A 17,871-nucleotide genomic window follows, 5' to 3' on the forward strand; every position below is an offset into this window, starting at 1 on the left:
ATATATATATATATATATTTATATATACTATATATTAATACGTCTCGTAGATTGCGATCATGGATTAGGCGCTTAAAATGACAATTGGCGTTGAAGCGATCTACGCGTCAGAGTTAAAAAAAAAAAAAAAAGAAAAATGTAATATACAATCTTCGAGTATTTTGATGGATCGATCGATCCGTCTCAATTCGCACAACAATCTGCCGTCGTGATAATCACACTCATGTATATATACGGCGACCGAATTTGTCGCCAAGTACCTTTGATGCTTATATTCTCGGGGATGTTTCAATTTACTAGTTACGTACTGAGACACTACGATCACCACGACAATTGCTACGACCTGGATCTCGGAGAATCGGTTCAAGCTCTCCGTTTCAGATCAGTGAATATTATTGCCCGTTAGTCCGCATTGATTACAATGCTTTTTGTTTTTTTTTTCTCAGTAATCGGATATTAATTTGATTTCCGGATGAAGTTTCACTGGTTTCAAAATTTCAAACTCTACAACTGTAATATGTAACCGATCGAATCGTTTCTGCGTAATAAAACGCAAGCGTGTTTCTATATCGCAACGTTCACTTCATCTCCAGATCTTACACCGATACGCAATTGATAATATGCGAACGAGAACCGAGTTCCTACCGAGCTGAAGTTGTCAAATTTCACCGACCAATTCGCACTTCACGAAAAGCCATATTCTCGGACTTGTCTGCTGCCGCACCAGCACGTAACGTACCTACTTCGACTATCTAAGAGGAATTTTAAGGTTTACCAGAGCGCATGGCGGATGTCGTTTGGACCGTAGTGCCTTTTCGCCTGCGCATAAAATCCACATTCCATGCAGTAGAAACGGCAGTCGCGTACGCCAGACGCAAGAAACAGCTGCAGCTCCGCAGGCCGCCTGTATTTACCGACTTGCACAATCTGTGTCAAGCGAAAGCTGTTTTCCTGTATCGAAAAAAAAACAAGAGGAAATTATCAGTTGTAAAAATGAATATTCAACAATAAACGAGACGAGTCCGGTCACTTCAGTATCACCGCGAATGAATTTTCCAATCGTCGCGTCGTCGCAAGAAAAATGTCTAATCCTTGTGTCTTCGTTCTTATTTTCTCGTACGTTGACCACGACGCGCGTAGAATTTCTTTTTTTTTTGTTTAACAATAAGAATTCGACGTGTACATATAATAGAAGGATTAGGTTTGCGAACGGCTCGCAATACGAGGCATTGATTAATTTCAGAAAGTTTCGAATTGAGGACAATAACGAGAAAAAAATTATTAATGAAATTTAGGGTGTTAACAATTTAAGGATCGGTGGTCTTAATTGTTTTGCTGGACCTGCGCCTCGTGTGCAAGTAAGACATGAACACGAACAGTTTCAAGAAAAGGGAGAAAGTTGCTTCCCCTTTAGATTTGGCAAAGGACGTTTTTTTTTCAGAATACTCTTCAGTTGGTCACGCAAGTTAAAATCATTATCAATCTCTGACAACTCGGTACTTCGAATCATTTAATCTTACAACACGAACTGTACCGGAACATTGTAGCACACCGAACGTGTTCACATTCATTCGAACTTGAACCTTGAAATTTATCGAAGTTATCAATCGAACGGTATAATCATCAACTCTTTAATTACAAGCTTACTTTAGAACCAATAAAATTTATATCTAGATACTCTCACAGTTTTGGAATGTAAATTTTCAACACCTCAGCTGTATCGTGAACTTTGTGGCGGTAAGATCTTCATTTTTTACCCAGTGCTGACAAGTCTATCTCTTCTTCTCTACATATATAAAATCCAACGTCGTTCATTTATAACTCCAGAACTGCCAAACAGATTTTTATTCCTTTTTTTTTTCTGTAAGTAGCTACAACGTCTGGCCAAATTTTAGACTGTATTTTGTTATAACTATGTAAATAGTTCTGGTGATAAAACGGTATTTGCAAGCCAAGTCGGAAGAGGATCGCACACTTGTGCCAAAGCTGTCTAAACTCTTACCGATTGAGAAAAGATACGTTGAAGAGTTTTCAAGGTCTCGATGAGCTCTGCAAATAAGTCCACGTCTAATAGTTTTCCCGCAAGAAGCATTTGAAAATATTAACGCGACGGTTTGCTACATGTATAAGTACACAGGTACGTTATACGAGAAAACGTCGCTGGGATCTCTCGCATTTACGAATCGTGAATTAAAAACAATGTACTCGAATTGATTGGACGCGCAAGTGTTAATTTTGACAATACACGAGCGAGAGCGTGATGCCGTTATTACAGGCATTATTCGAGGCACGGGAGGCACGTGATATCGTCGGAATTTCAAATGTATACCCGAGACCCCGGCACGTGACTACGTAAGACGTCGGATCAAAGTTGCTAACATCGCACGGTGACGCAGATATTATTTTACAACTGATTGCCGGTGTGTTTAACACGTGGACTCGAGACGTCGAGTCGGATGCAGATGAAACGTAAAAAAGCGCTACGATTGAGGGTCTTTCGTGGTTTTTCGTCTAATGCGCATCTAATCTTGCACAATGTTGTCGCGCAACGAGCGCACGCGAGTTTACATCCAAACTTTATGGTGGATTTTAAGAAGTAGAATAATGCACGCGTCGCTCAATGTTAACATCTTGGCAGATATGATGTTTATTGCATGCGTTTAAAAAGAGAGGAAGTATAATGTAATGTATTTAAATACACAATGAATGATGAATTCACGTTTTACTGAACATGCTAACGTGAACTAATAATTAATAATATTTAATCAAGTAGGAATAAATTGATCAGGATGTGACTATAAATGGCATTTCTGCCATTCCTAGGTACTGAATCCGTTTGCCAATAAAGTTTTCAAAAAGGGTTAGCTAACGTTAAAATACGGCAGTGGGAAAAACAAGCAAATGTTACCAATCGGTATCATAAAATTTGCAAAAAATGTGTTATGTAATACTTGAAAATCTAGGAAGGGATCCATAGGACTTTATTCCGTTCTCTGGTAAATACGGAAATTTCAACAATTGCTGATAATTGGGAAACAGATTTTAATGGGATTCGGAAAGTCTAACCTTGCGTATACAAATTGGCGTTAAATCTAATCCTGCAATCTGCATAACATTGTCGATCTACAAGCGTGCATTTCCACGAATCAGTGAATTCGTGATGAATAAGAGGAAAAACGCCTCGTGTAGTAATTCAATTAAACTAGTACCAATGCATAAATCGTTTCGCGAGATAACAAGGGAGTATTTTTATAACAACGAATACTTTTTTGCGTTGTTACAGGTATACTTTTAGCGTGGAAGTGGGTTCAAGATTTCTACTTCGATATTGCGAAGCAAAATTGAATCACTCTTTCTCGGGGTACATTACGTAATTTCCGGTTACTGCTATAAAATCACACATTCTTAGCTGGCTGATATTTTCGAATCACCTATTCTTATTCCACACGAATTGTTTAGCAAGCGGCTTCGTTAAATATGCAGGAATATGCCGCAGAGATTTTGTGGTTTCATTTAAATTTTCGGGTAGAATAACACGCACAAGCAACGCACGCTTCGATATTATTATTACCATTATCTACGCCGATAAACTTTCAAGAGAAGAGGAATTTAGCGTATTTTCTAAACAAATAAAACTAAATCGGACAAATACTCGTAGAAGTCTGTGAATGCTTGTACTATAACCGTATGTGCATGGAAGTTGAAATGCGTCGAAGCTACTCGCACGTGATTGACTCTGACAAGTTTCGACGTTGACGCGTTAACGTAGCGACCCAACAATTCGCTGATTAACGATGTCACTCCTCGATATTTGCACGTAAAGAAATTTGCACGAACGGTGTGAAAACAATATTCAATGTCAATAAGAAAGTCGCGGCTGTGTGGTTGAAAAATGTGGAAACGATCGGCGACGATATTTGTCGATATAACAAAAGTTACAAATGATCGGATAATCGTTTGATTCGCTGTATATGAATTACACAGATAAGACGCGTCACGCTTCAGCTGAAAAACATTGACAACAGAGAAATTTTCCCTTCATTTATTAAGATTCTTTTCTATTTATTTCATTTATTACCGCTATACTTGACAAAACACAAGACAATGGCAGCGTACTTTTGTCCACTATATTGTACGAAAAATTAATTAACGTGATCACGTAATGCGAGACGATATAAAAGACTTTTCGAAATCCTTGGCTGCATGTTATTCTACGTCAAATTTGCGATTTCGTTTAATAATTGCCCACGGTTATAAATCGCGATTAAACGGTGTTGATCGATGGAAATAATTCGACCGGAGTATCATTACTATGTCCAACTTGAATAGTTGTTTATAATCGATAAGCCGAGAAATTTCAAAGCTCGGATCATTCTCGGCACGTTATATACACACTTGGATCTCGTGTTGGCACAGTGACTGTCACGTGTGCTTTCGTTAGATTGCAGGTCTGTTTCGAGACGGGCCCCTCGTCTTATCGTCGTCACGATAATTATACCTATACATATACGGGATATTAACGGCTAACAATAATTTATAACGAGAGTCTGACGACTTTGGAGTCTTTGCAGATATATAATAATAGAATTCATATACCTAGGTATACCTAACTGTGGGTATACGAGTATATTAAAGCGGTGGGTTAACTTATTACATTTTATTTGTAAATTTGCCGAAGGAGGCTCGTGCCGACATTTTTTTTTTTTTTTTTTTTTTTACCAGTTTTAAGTTTAAGGATAAAATTTTTGTGTTTTGAAAATATTAACGAAAATTTATTATCTAATAATACTGTCCTTCGTGTTCAAAAGACTACGTGAAGTTACGTGCGAAGTTGAACCCCAGTTTGTGAAAAATCTTACGTAATCGTAACGTCAATTTGTGTTCGGATAAAATTTTTATCTCAATTCAAGATCAGACTTAATGCTTATCATGATAGTGCAGATTTAACACCGAACTAAGTCGTCTCGAATGAAATTTTTACCGCTTTTACAAGACTCAGCTTTTCACAGACTATCTTGGCGTTATTCTCGCACGAAGAAGAAGTCTTGGTATAGTTTTGTTAGCGGCATTGTACGTAGAATTGCGCTTACTGTGACATTTTCGCATCGGTAATTTGATATTTATAATAGTAAAAATAAGTGGAATTTTAGTCAGTCGGTAAAGACCGACTACATCATTCTCTTGAGTTAAAAATCACGGTGCATTGTGTGAAATGTGAAAAGGTGCAGTATTCGACTAGACGATGTAGGAAATCTGCACTGAAGGTGATACACGTATGTGAATTGTATTATTTGTATACGTATACTTATGTACGCGAACGTTAACGACTATCTTGATTTATGTACCATGAACGTGAGCGACATTTGCCGTAGCTGTAGGTAAGTCGTATATGCGATAAACCGTGGAATGATTTCACTGAAAATACCTTTATAGCGTCTTTATCCTTCGCTTTGAATACTTGTCGCAATCTAACACATATTGACACACATGCAGCCGTCTCGTATTAATTAAAGCCGGGGAAAAACGTGGTCAGTGAGTCAGAATCTTGTAACAATATACCAACATAAACGCGGTCACGATCCCCTCACGAGCAGGTGATTTCGTTGAGATTAAGTTGGATCAAAACTGCAGTAGAAATGGGCGGCGCCAAAGCGTCGATTACGATTAGCTGGTTCCTTTTGCGTTGCTCAATTCCCAATTTCGAATCGCACAACACGGAGTATAGACAAGTTTAGGAAATACAGCACGGGAAGTAGACATACAATGGTTTTGCTTTTTAAGGAATTACGATTTGTCTAGAAATATATGAAATATAAGAAACTCGAAGAGAAATATCACGGGAGCTGATTTCTTTTAATTGCAAATTTCATCAACCACGCACGATACTATAGTATAGATACATTTTGAATTCGCGTGTCGACTTCTTTCCAACGAATTTCATTACGCGAAACATAATTTATCTACGAGCATCAGCTGCGCTCTTCAAGTTTATTGCAAACGTATAACATTTTTATTCGTACTTATTTGATACTGTTTTGAATAATCGACACATAATTCGTTACAGATTAACGATAGCAGCAGAAGTGAGAAACGTTTCCGGTAAAGAAACCGTGGAAATGTTATCTGATTGCACTTCAGAAAGTACTTATTGATGAAAAATAAAAATTGGATTATCGAGACTCAGCTGTACTTGAGAAAGAATTACAATAGAGACCGACCTCCACTCGGCACCGAATACAGAAATATGCATTTTCACGAGGCTGACGAGAAATTAGATAAAAGGAAACGCTATCTCAAGTGGATAATCAAAATCGAGACGATTCATTATTAAAATACAAGGTAACGTATACGTACGAACTTGGGTTGCCGGTTTCTGACCATCGTAACTTAATGTTTGCCATTTGATACTCGGCCAAAATCTAGCAAGCTATAATTCGCGTGCGCAGGAATTGTTGTAATCGCATATAATTAGACCAGGATCGAAGCGATTTACCTTAACGATGCGGTAGAGAGAGAGAGGGAGCACGTAATGCTTACGCTCATAATGTTTTTCAATTCGATTCCGCATGATTCGGCAAAGCAGTGATTACGGTATGCCATGGATTTGCCTCGTCCTCGTGGATTCGTGCAACGACACGCGTTCTTTCATGAATATTCGATCGGGAGCCGAGGTTCTGGTTATAAAGGACCTCGGACATTACCTGCGATGAATAATCGCCCGAAGCTTTTGTCCCAACGGTCGAAAGAACCGAAATGTGGGAAACAACAACGTCTCGCTGTTTCGTTCTGATTGTAATAACTCGGGGCTGCCTATGCTATGGGGCAATTAATCCTGACGACGTATCAGTCATGTCTCGTTTTGCTATTGACGCAACAAAGGCGGACGGAATCGGGACAAACCCGTCAACGGTTACTGCGTTTCTCTGCTTGGAAAAAGGTCGGTACACGTATGAATAACATTGCTTTGATACACGCATCTTCGTTGCGTAATTAACATGGTTAAAAGATTAAACTTCAACGATAAAATTTTACTGCACACCGTTGGAGAGAATGGGAAAATTCGTATCAACATTGTTATTTTTCATTCAACGATTCGACGCAACAATATCGCGATCCAACTGACATGGGTGCGGTTGGCTCTTGATGTGACAAAAAAAAAAAAAAAAAAATGAAAATAAGAAATAAACATAATTACAAGAAGTTGGCAACACGTTTCAGACGAGCTTGTTCAACTGGTTCACCAGGCCTCAGAACGAAACGTTTTAATTGCTGCCAAAACACCACGCGCAGAGTTTGATAATGACATATCTTGACCAGATCTGGATCGTCATCGTAACTATTACATAATTGACGTCGATTGTCCAGGTGCTTTTGATATCTTGATAGAGGTGAGAGATTTTTCACACCTTTTTCAATTGGTGGCTCAAGTGCCAACAATTTTTTTCTTTATTATTTTTGCACATCGATTATTGAACTCGCGATACAAATTACACGACACTTGAAACCAACGAAATGAAATTAACGTCATGAAATTGGCGGTAGTTTTATTCTAGCAACGGAACGAGTATTTCTCAAAACGAGAATTTGATGATATCTTGAATATATCGAAGTATCGTTAGCAATTAAAATACTGATTTCCGTACGCCAATTCGTATCTAGTCCAAACGCGCGGCGTATTCTGGATTAAAACGTCAAATATAAATCAAAATGCAGCCGATGGTCCGATCCTCAAATTACGTAATTTAATAACTTGTACATAGGCGGTGTGTGAGCCGCGTGTCACTATCATGACATCAATTTCAATCGCTAATAACGCGGCTTTGTTATCTCGACGTATGCGACGTCAACTGACCTATTCCGTGTCAGTTGATAATCCATCCGTCAATTAAATGTACTGTTTTATCTAAATCTTGGATTCCGAAACTTGACGGTATCAAACGAGTCCCGATTTTCTGTCAGCCGCGGATGATCTCTGGCAAATCATAACAAGGGATCGATTCTACGTGTAATCAACGTGGCCACACCACTACCCCTTCCAAATCCGGTTGAGACTGTGTGAAATATTTTTGTTAGTTAATAAGAGATTTTTTGTACATTTCTATTCGCGAGTTACAAATAAGTACGACTTGGAAACTGTTGATCCTAGAAAAAATAGTTGGGCACAATGAAGTTTCAGTTTTGAGTGAATTTTAAAGGTGTAATGTGCAAAAAAAATGTATAATTTTTTAAATTTATCGGAACTATACTTTCTTTCGTTCAAAATTCGATATAATACTTGTGTGATAGTGTGAATAATCATGCGTAAATTTCACCGTACAGCGGGATTTAGTTTAGAAGCGTTTCCTTCGTTATTTTTTGAGAAAAATTTTTAGTCATGAATGTAAAAGAATTACTATAGTACTTAATTTTAAATTATGCGTACTCGCGTTTTTTAACTATATAGATAAGTTCTACGTTCGACTTCTGTAACTGAAATAACAATATTTGTCCGTGTGTCGTGTTATCATCCTTAAATGGCTGTACAGCACTCTTGTTTCAGGCAAACTCAGCTGGCATGTTTATAGCACCAACAAAGTGGCTTCTGCTCCAAGATTCAAGGAATGACGGGAATGTGTCCGATAAACCGTCACGAATTATGGACCGAGAGATTTTTGAGCTATTTGCGAACATGTCGATATTTCCCGACAGCGACGTGGTTATCGGGCAGAGAGTAAAATCGGACTTCATCAAATTGATTTCGATCTACAGACCAAGTAATGTGCGCAATCTTGTCATCGAGGATCGAGGATACTGGAAAGACGGATTAGGCATAACCTTAAACTCAACGCGTATTTCCTCCGTTCGAAGAAAGAACTTGCAAGGAACACCGCTCAAGTCATGTTTAGTCGTAAGTAAAATCTCAGCAATTTAAGCTTCCGGTGCGAGTAAAACCATGTGTTAAACTGTTCTTGCCATCATTTTTCGGGGTGTGAAGAAGCCTTCGGTAAACTGTGAGTGACGGATACGATATTGTAACGAAAATATGATCGCAAACGAGAGTGGACCGCAGCCATGTTGGTTTTTGACCATCATTTTAATGTGTGCTATGCGGCATAAAACACTTAACGAATCATCTGCTTAATTACCCTGATGTTTTACTTTACACTGTATATTTTAGATTCCAAAAAGCATCTCTCGAGTTTCGAGGATATGTAAAAAAGCTTTTCATTTCATTATCGAGTATTTAGTATTAAGGGATGTATATTACATTATTACTAGTACATACTCGCATTCATTCTGAGAAAGAGAATGACTCTCGATACCGTTTCAAAGATCTTTATCATTAGATTACAGATCCCGATTCGATCAACCATTTGACTGATTTCGAGGACCGGCATATAGACACGATAGCCAAGGTGAATTATCCGTGGATACTTTTCTTGGTGGAAATAATGAACGCAACGTAAGTGATTATTTCAGTCTTATAGGGTTTAAATTACGCCTCGCCTCTCGGGATACACATAAAATATTCTGCATAGTGTTATGTACTGCACAACCGATACGCACGATGAAGAAACATTTTCATTCAACTATAATATCAAACAGCTCGTACGTTGGAACCAACAACGAGCAGCTGTAATCCAACCCGCGTTCCATCTTCATTACTCGACGAAACGCCGTCGGTGTAACGCTGACACGATGTACGAAGCGCAGAAAAAAAAAAAAAAAAAATACATCACCGTCTGGTTCCGAATGACATTTCGTATTATATAATGCATATACGTTGTACTCTCACAAGTCAGTTCGTCTTCCAGGCTCTAATACTGTGTGATTGGAGAATAAAAGCTTCTGATTCACGTACAGAGCTGAGAAATGTCTCATTTCAAAAATATCCTGAGGATATTTATTTGAGGGTCTTCTCAAGATTCAAAAATGACTGCAAGATTGCAAACTGCCATTAACTACTGTCAATTAATTGATTGAGGACACATTTTGTTCTTTGTTTTTTTTTTTTTTTTTTTTGCTGTCGCAAATTCAGAGTGAGCTTCGAGACCGTCGAAAGCTGGGGCTACCGAGCCTCGAACAATACGTGGAGCGGGATGATCGGTATGCTGGATCGAAAGGAGATCGATTTGGGAGGCACGGCTTTGTTCTTCACTAAAGAGAGAATTGACGTGATTCAGTACATTTCGCTCTACACGCCCACAAGGTGATGATTATCCGACAAGTATATGGAAGAATTATGAATTTATAATCAGAGTGTACGCCTCGGTAGACATAGTGACTTTTGGTTCTGATACATTGTACAGTACGAAAGAGATGATAAGGATATCCACTGTACTAACAAGTCGACAGTTGACAATAAGCGGAACAACGTCTTCCTTTGTGTTTGTTATTATTATTTTTTTTTTATTTTCGTTACTTTATTTAAAAATTTTTTTTCATTCGGTTTTAATCACTTTTATTAAGTTTATCTGGGTGTCTAGTGTCAATAGCATAACAAATTACCTGACATTTCCCGATTTTCTAGACAAAAATAAACATTTTTCTAGGGTTCATGCTTGATTCATGCGAATTAGTTAAAAATTAAACATTCAGTTCAATTTTGCGTAAACTCAATTACCAAATACATCAATAAACACTACAATTTTAAGAAACTAATGGAAGATGAGGATCAGCCATTCTTTCTCAACATGAAGGTAGAAACGTCAATCTTGAGAGTGTTAACTGTTTTTAAGTACTTGTTTATATTTTTCATAAATTTTAAATACCGCTTAACATCAATTCATCGATTTTCAAAATTCCTGCAAAAATCATATCTTCGCCACTTGTACCTTTTTTCACACTAACCACCTTACTTGTCTCACGGAGAGTAACTTTCTACATTTGAAAAAATCGTACACTAGTGAGGAAGAATATACAAAAATTCCAAAACACATGCCCGAATGCCCTGAGATTTCCCGATTTTTACAGACACATGCTTTGAACTGATTTACTTCTGAACTTTCACACAGGTAGTCATTTTAAATTTCGTTAGATCTTTGAGATTAATTATTACAGTTACAACCAAATTTGAAGGCTTTGGTTCATTTATTATAACAACCCACCGACTACTTCAAGGCTTTGTCCTGTGTAGGCCTCCGTTTATACGTTGACGAGGACCTTTATTCTTTCTTCGAGAATCATGTACCCACCCATCAGCGACCGTTGTTCTGCTCAGCCGTCGACATGTCAGTTTTCGAGTACTTTCAACTATACCGATTATCACGCGGCACCTTATTCACGTACAACAACAATTCTACAACAAGAATCAATTTCTGTTTTTTCTCCATCATTTAACAAACAGGGCAAAGTTCGTCTTCCGACGTCCGTCCTTGTCTTACGTTAGCAACGTGTTTGTTTTACCATTTCGACCGACCGTATGGATAGCGAGCATGGTGTTCATCATACTGGTATCCGTTCTCCTGTACGTCGCCTGGAAATGGGAATGGCACACTACCCCGAATGAAGTAAGGGAAAAGCTCCTGTTGTCCGGAAATACAGCTCGCATTTCGTTCAGTGACAATATGCTCATTATGATCGGGGCAGTTTCTCAGCAAGGTACACGATTTACTCGACTTTTTTAGTTAAACAAGGCTTTAACGTCAATTTATTGTTGCACGAGCATTAAATTTTCGCAACAGTTGCAAGAAAATCTAGTAACAGTGATCGTATTGAGAAAGAATAGCAACGGATACCAGACTTTCCGGTAACAGCTAGAAAACTAATTTTCATTTTCTACCTAGATCTATATTTTTCGATTGTGGTAAAAATTAAAAATCGTTAAGGACTGAACGGTAACTGGAACTAAAAATTTCCCTCGGTGTATAATCTATGTGTTAGTATTTTTCTCATTTTTTTTTTCTCGTTTCGTCGAGTTTAATTTTGTAGCCAACATAACGATTCAGGATCTACGTTCGAGCCGCGCCGGGTTTCCACACGGATTATCGTACTGATGATGTTCATCGCGCTTTTGAGCCTGTACACTTCCTACACCGCAAACATAGTCGCTTTACTCCAATCCTCAACTGGTTCTATCAATACCTTGGACAAGCTTTTACGCAGTTCTTTGAAGATCGGGGTCGCCGATATCGTCTACAATCGTTACTTTTTACCGGTAAGAATTTTGTACGCAGTACATGAGACTCTTCGCGATACGAATATAAAAGTAATTAGAAAACAATGTGGTACCTATAACAACATCTCGTTACACGTATAAGCGAAATAATTCTACGTTTCGGTAATCCAGGTGGATTTGAGGGAGTTTTGATAAATGATTGATCGTATAGGCAACGTTAATTGATCGATACACGTATAAGATACGAAACGAAAAATCCGAGAAATGAACATATAAATTTTACGACGCTTTGTTAAAATTGTGCACAACACCCGGTTATCGAGTTAATCCGGGTTTCGGAAAAGACTCACGTTATCATATCGTAGAATCTTTTCCTGCAACGACTAAATGACCCAAGGATTTTTCATTTCACGGCGTTGTACACTCTAATCCTTATATCACAATAACGAATTTCTCTATTCGTCCAGACGTTTCAAGACCCAGTTCGCAAGGCTATGTACGAGCAAAAAGTTGTACCAAAAGGTCAAAAGCCAGCGTGGATGAGCATGGAAGAGGGAGTGCGAAGGCTGAGGAACGGGCAATTCGCGTTTCACGCTGAATTAGGTTCGGCCTACAAATTGGTGCAGGAGACATTCCACGAGGACGAGAAGTGCGGTATTCAAGAAATCGACTATATGAACATCCTCGATCCTCTTTTAGCTATCCAAAAGCGCTCACCGTATCTGGAGATAATAAAAGTTGGGTAAGATCACGTTGTAGAAATTGAAACGTACGTATCAGGAGAATGTAATACAGTTTTCGACAGCCTTATCATCGCTCAGCTTCAATGAGATACGTTGCTTGGGCGTTTTTTAATGCCGCCTATCGCAAATTACTATTCTTCAAATTGACGGTATAACTAATGAGAAAATCATTCTCACTCGCAGGGCGCTGAAGTTGCGCGAAAGCGGATTACAGACCCGTCACATAACACGATTATACTCAAAAAAGCCGACATGCAACGGTCACACCAGCTTCGTGAGCGTTGGCTTGATCGACGTTTACGCACCCTTCGCAATAATTGTTGGTGGCGTATTATTGTCGCCGATTGTTCTCTTATTCGAGTTCATCTGGTATCGACGAAAAGTGCAACGCGATGCTGCGGGGAAGAAATCATCCAATAAACGCAGCAGACATTCCTTCGAAGATTCTTCTGAGTGGTCGCAAAGTAGTAAAGTAGTAAAGTAGTACAAAGTTATTCGCATAATAGGTCTCAGATTTGTCTTTCTTCCTAATTATTTGAAACTCGAATACTACACAGACTTATAATATCAGAGTCTTATATCAACAACGATTAATTAAAACTTGTAACGCCAAAGGTAGCCATGTAAGACTATCGCATACTAGACAGCCTCATCATCAGAACTCCTCTTATCTACGATTAACTTTGTAAAATCTCGAGACGTACTTGGCGCGGTTATCTATCTACACACTCGTAAATTAAATTGTCGTACTATGAACGTAGAAAAAACTTTCTTGATACATCTGTATCTATCAATTATTACAAACTCCGTTTTCTTTTTCGACTGTGTACAGGTTCGATCAAATGGTGTGATCAAACGCGAATTTTGGAGGTATTTTTTACCCAAGGGAACATTGATCGACAGTAAAAGATGAACAAGTATATATACAATCAGTCGCTGAATACTTAATTAATATTGCAAATTACACGCAGATTCTGCAGCTAAGAACGAATTGTATTTGCCTTTTTGATTTTGGATTATTTTCCATATTGGAATAACCTACATTTTTGTGACAGTATTCTACATTTTCAGCAAAACTGTCTTCTTCAAATGTCATCGGTCGAGATATTTTGAGAAAGCTACTTAAAATGGGTCCAGATTTGAACGATGAACTCGAATCAAAATCGAATTTATTAACGTAATATAACTGGCATTGAAATTCACGGGGAGATGGATTATTGAACAAAAATGAAACAAGATTTGTGCACAAATTGTCTTGCACAAGTGTACCAATATACACAAGACTTTTAATTTTACTGGTAAAAGTTCTTAGCGGGCGATAGCGTGTCACCATATTTGCCCAAGATTAAGAATTGCAACTATGTGCGGACAAATTGACGTTGACGGAACGTTTCTAGAAGCCTACTAGCACCCGTATACTGAGCCTCGCACACGTTGTTAGAAGTATATTGTACGTTTTTTTGAATCGTTTATTCACGTTTCTGAAAGTAGATTTTAGTAAGCACGTTTTAATGGACTTAGAAATACCGGGTCCATGAAACGACTAATATAAGTTGTAGAATTTACTCCAGTTGTCGCTAGTCATTGCCCAGTTATTCGAACATAAATTGACATAATTGAGAAAGGTCACAAAGTATGCTCAAGTATCTGCTTAATAAAATCTTGATAAAGAAAGATAACGATTGAACGCAGTACGCTCTCTCTTGTCTATGTAGTAAGCAAAAATATATGTTTTGGGTGCACATTTAAAAACCAGAAGTAACATTGTTGGTTGGTTTCAATTACGAACGAAACTGCAGTCGCATGTATTTCATATCACAATACCGTTCGAATAATATATTCTTTCGTTATAAATAATAAATTAGTGGAAACTATACACGTACAGTAGTTAATATCGCATTGACACACGTTATTGTAATGCATAAGGAAACAATTCTGCCTAGCTCATTTCAATTAGTCACTGGATTAGTCACCTTTGTCGGATTGTGCTGAAGACGTAAAATTAGCTTCGCGCGATGCGCTGATGCGATTTTATTAAAAGATTTTGCCCCAGCTCAATTCAAAAAGCATATCAAGTGTCTCGCTACACAAAGGGTACGGGAATGAGTTACAACTGTGTCCACTCACGTAAGTGTGAACGAGCAGATCGCAGAGATCGATGGATCGAGAGCAAAACACTCGTTAGATTACCGATACAATCAAGTTTCAAACCAGCTGTCAAGTGATGTAAGATTTGATTTTAAACTCTGGCTGGTAGAAAATGCTGATAATAATTCTTAGTGTAATCGAGCATCAAATCTAAGGTACACTCAGGCAAATCCTCTACGCAGGTAGCGGGATTGCCAGCAAATCGTGTGAACGAAGGCACGACAGTTTCCGGAGGCACCACAGCGCCATCCTCGATGAAGCAGCAGTCTTTCAAAATGCATCTCCTTCCCTGGAATTTATTCACGGTTTTAGCTTAAAGAATCATGAATGTAGATCGCGTCGAAATGAATACATCGAGTGATTTGAAATCGCGAATTATAAATGTAATTGTCTAAGCACGCCTTTCCTCTTCTCGTTGCATTATAAAAATATACGTACAATCAGAGCATCCTTTCCTATGTGAACGTAAGAACCAACGACTGCTGCATTAACAACTGCTCGCTCACCAACGAACACGTGATCTCCCATTTGAAGAGGGAAGAAGGCTACGCTGTGGATATCGTGTACGAAAAATTAAACTTTGTTCGTACGCAATCATGAGGAAGAGAAATTAAACTGGGGAACTTGCAGCCATGAGCTGTTTGTATACAAAAGTATTGCATCGCTTTAGATGAATTATTAAACATTAAACCAATTGAATTGAAAATTAAACCAAAGCAGGAGGAGTGGTGTTCATCAGAAGTAGCGGTCACTATTCAAATGAGTAATTTACTAGATTTTGTCAGAGGTCAACAGCCTACCATTTTCCAATAATTTGCTCTCCACATCTGGTTACAGATATCGATAGTGAAATGCATTGCGTTGAAGTACTAATGCAAAGTTGGTATGACATAAAATCGAATATCCGTCTTTGCAACAATGATGCTTATATTCTATAAACTTCTGTTAATTTGAAAAGATTGTCGACGAATGATTCAAACTAAACAATGTCAATTTACTTAAAAATATATTAGTAAATTATAAGAAATTTGCTAAAGTATATACCGTTTGGAAGTCATTCTAATTGGAAATACAATATGAAGTTGATGCTATCGATCAAAGTTGACGGTCACGTGCAGTAAACTTGTTATGAATATGATAATTCAGTAAGGTAATACGCAAGATACTCTGAAAATATTACTAGCTTTCCATAAGGTTTGATAAAATGTCGTTTGCTTGACTTATTTTAATGAAAACAGGAATTTTGGGTGTTAACTGTTACAGTTAGCTTCAACTTCATGCATATAACCACAACTTATCACTTCCAAAATAAACAGAGTTGATTAAATTCTATGACAACGTTTAAAAGATCCATGATCGACAATATAGTTTATATTTTTGGTCGACAGCTCATATTTCAACTGCATCTAGCTGCGAGACGTGGTAACAACGCAACTGATTCCACCTTCTCTCTAAAGCAACTATTATACTATAAAAATGCGGAAATTCTAATAACAATTTTCAGTTCATGAACAAATGTCTTAATTTAAAATGTACACAGTAACCTGTAGGCCTAAAATTTGATAGTAAAGAATCGCTGCTCGACAAACGTGTCGCAATTATTAGAGATCAGTTTTCAAAATGGTACCGCTTACCCCTTGCTGAATTTTTTGAACGGAGGACGAATAACGACGTTCTTGCTGATGATGCAGTAACGGCCGGTTCTAACATTTGCCAGGTCACCTCTGATAATAGCGTCAGATTGAACGATAACTTTACCATGAAGAACTATGTTCTGTGATCCACAGAGCACTGTTTGCCTGCTCACTTTGTTACCCGAAGCCTGTTTAGAGAATTCACCAACATTCGGAATTTCAGATTGAGGTTATGAGTTAGGTTATGTTAGGTTATGTCTCAAGGCTTCAGCTGTCAAATATACGAACCGTCTCGACGTATTCCGCCTTGTTGTAATAAATATCTTGAGGCTCCATATCGATGGTTTTTCTTTCAGCTGTTGTTTTGTCCGAGTATCAACTATTCACAATTACAACAACCCCGTTACCGAATTCTAACGATGACACAAGTTCCTGGCCTGGAAACACCCGGAAACGTCAGCAGCTAGGTGTGATTTTCTGACAATTCTGACGCGCGATAGTTCGGTTAAAGAACGCCACACGTCGCTGCCATCGACGAATCCATACGAATACACACGACATTACAGCGCCTGAAAATGCGTAATACGTTGTACACGGCAGTAACGCTAAGCGCGATATGTAAGGCGTTATTATCAATCATCGAAGTCGGTATTACGCAAGGAAATAAAAAGAACAAATGATATTACTTAGTTTATTTATGTCTCAATCGGAACTTGTAGCAGATCGTATTTTTTGTCAATGTAGTATCAATATACGAAATTTATTGGTCTTCTGTAGCATTCCGATAGATTTAGCTACGAAGTCAAATACATTTTGTATTCTTACAAAATTCGAGTATATATCTTTTTTATCTATTTAGGCTTACTCCGATTTTCTTCCCTTCACCACTGGATCATCTATGGAACTTTTCGAAAATAGAAATTAGGGTTAAAAGTAGATTCAGGTTTACAGTAAAAAGATGAAAACAATCTACTTATCTTACTTATGCAACAAATTATATAACACTGAAATAATGAATTCCACCAATAGCAACTCCGTCAAAGTCACGTTGATTAAACAGGGAGGGATAACACAAGAATTTTTGGACTTGTTTCAACTTTTATGCAACATTACAGAGAATCGATTCAATCATAATCAAATTACCGAGAAAAGCCTGAGCCAAATTAATATTTGGCACTAGCTTTCGCAGTTTATCATCTAAATAGACCAATTCATACACGTCGTGGTTTCAACAAAAAGAAGCTTTGTA

At 37.9% G+C, this 17,871-nt stretch overlaps 2 protein-coding genes across 14 annotated transcripts in view; one reads left to right on the forward strand and one right to left on the reverse strand.

The window, feature by feature from the left end:
- Positions 1-14,890, forward strand: part of LOC107226066 (glutamate receptor ionotropic, delta-2) — a 40,561-nt gene extending 25,671 nt beyond the window's left edge. For 4 of the 13 annotated variants that reach the window (XM_046741368.1, XM_046741367.1, XM_046741365.1 and 1 more), the window contains 7 exons: positions 8,540-8,887; positions 9,327-9,442; positions 10,019-10,189; positions 11,327-11,580; positions 11,928-12,136; positions 12,565-12,839; positions 13,024-14,890. In XM_046741368.1, coding sequence (XP_046597324.1) covers positions 8,555-8,887; positions 9,327-9,442; positions 10,019-10,189; positions 11,327-11,580; positions 11,928-12,136; positions 12,565-12,839; positions 13,024-13,324 — 1,659 coding nt within the window. In that variant the 5' untranslated portion in view covers positions 8,540-8,554 and the 3' untranslated portion in view covers positions 13,325-14,890. Of the gene's footprint in view, positions 1-1,008; positions 1,738-4,713; positions 6,340-6,583; positions 6,938-7,218; positions 7,389-8,010; positions 8,216-8,539; positions 8,888-9,326; positions 9,443-10,018; positions 10,190-11,326; positions 11,581-11,927; positions 12,137-12,564; positions 12,840-13,023 lie in introns of those variants that run through there. The other 9 variants (XM_046741362.1, XM_046741359.1, XM_046741364.1 and 6 more) reach the window with 7 other exon arrangements.
- Positions 14,305-17,120, reverse strand: LOC107226067 (dynactin subunit 5). The gene is made up of 4 exons (XM_015666750.2): positions 16,911-17,120; positions 16,623-16,810; positions 15,427-15,538; positions 14,305-15,277 (listed from the first exon to the last, which is right to left on the reverse strand). Exons 1-4 carry the CDS (start codon positions 16,956-16,958, stop codon positions 15,080-15,082), a joined length of 546 nt encoding a protein of 181 aa, XP_015522236.1. The 5' UTR covers positions 16,959-17,120; the 3' UTR covers positions 14,305-15,079.
- Between the last annotated feature and the right edge of the window lie 751 nt (positions 17,121-17,871).

The sequence above is a fragment of the Neodiprion lecontei genome, chromosome 5, assembly GCF_021901455.1.
Source record: "Neodiprion lecontei isolate iyNeoLeco1 chromosome 5, iyNeoLeco1.1, whole genome shotgun sequence".
Lineage (NCBI taxonomy): Eukaryota > Metazoa > Arthropoda > Insecta > Hymenoptera > Diprionidae > Neodiprion > Neodiprion lecontei.

What these genes read in the sequence shown, in the direction of transcription:
- LOC107226067 (XM_015666750.2), bottom strand. Translation starts at nt 16,958, where the DNA reads ATGGAGCCTCAAGATATTTATTACAACAAGGCGGAATACGTCGAGACG. An exon ending in TTCAAAAAATTCAGCAAGGG is followed by an intron (nt 15,539 to 16,622) that starts GTAAGCGGTACC and finishes CGATATCCACAG; the next exon opens with CGTAGCCTTCTTCCCTCTTC. An exon ending in TAGGAAAGGATGCTCTGATT is followed by an intron (nt 15,278 to 15,426) that starts GTACGTATATTT and finishes AATAAATTCCAG; the next exon opens with GGAAGGAGATGCATTTTGAA.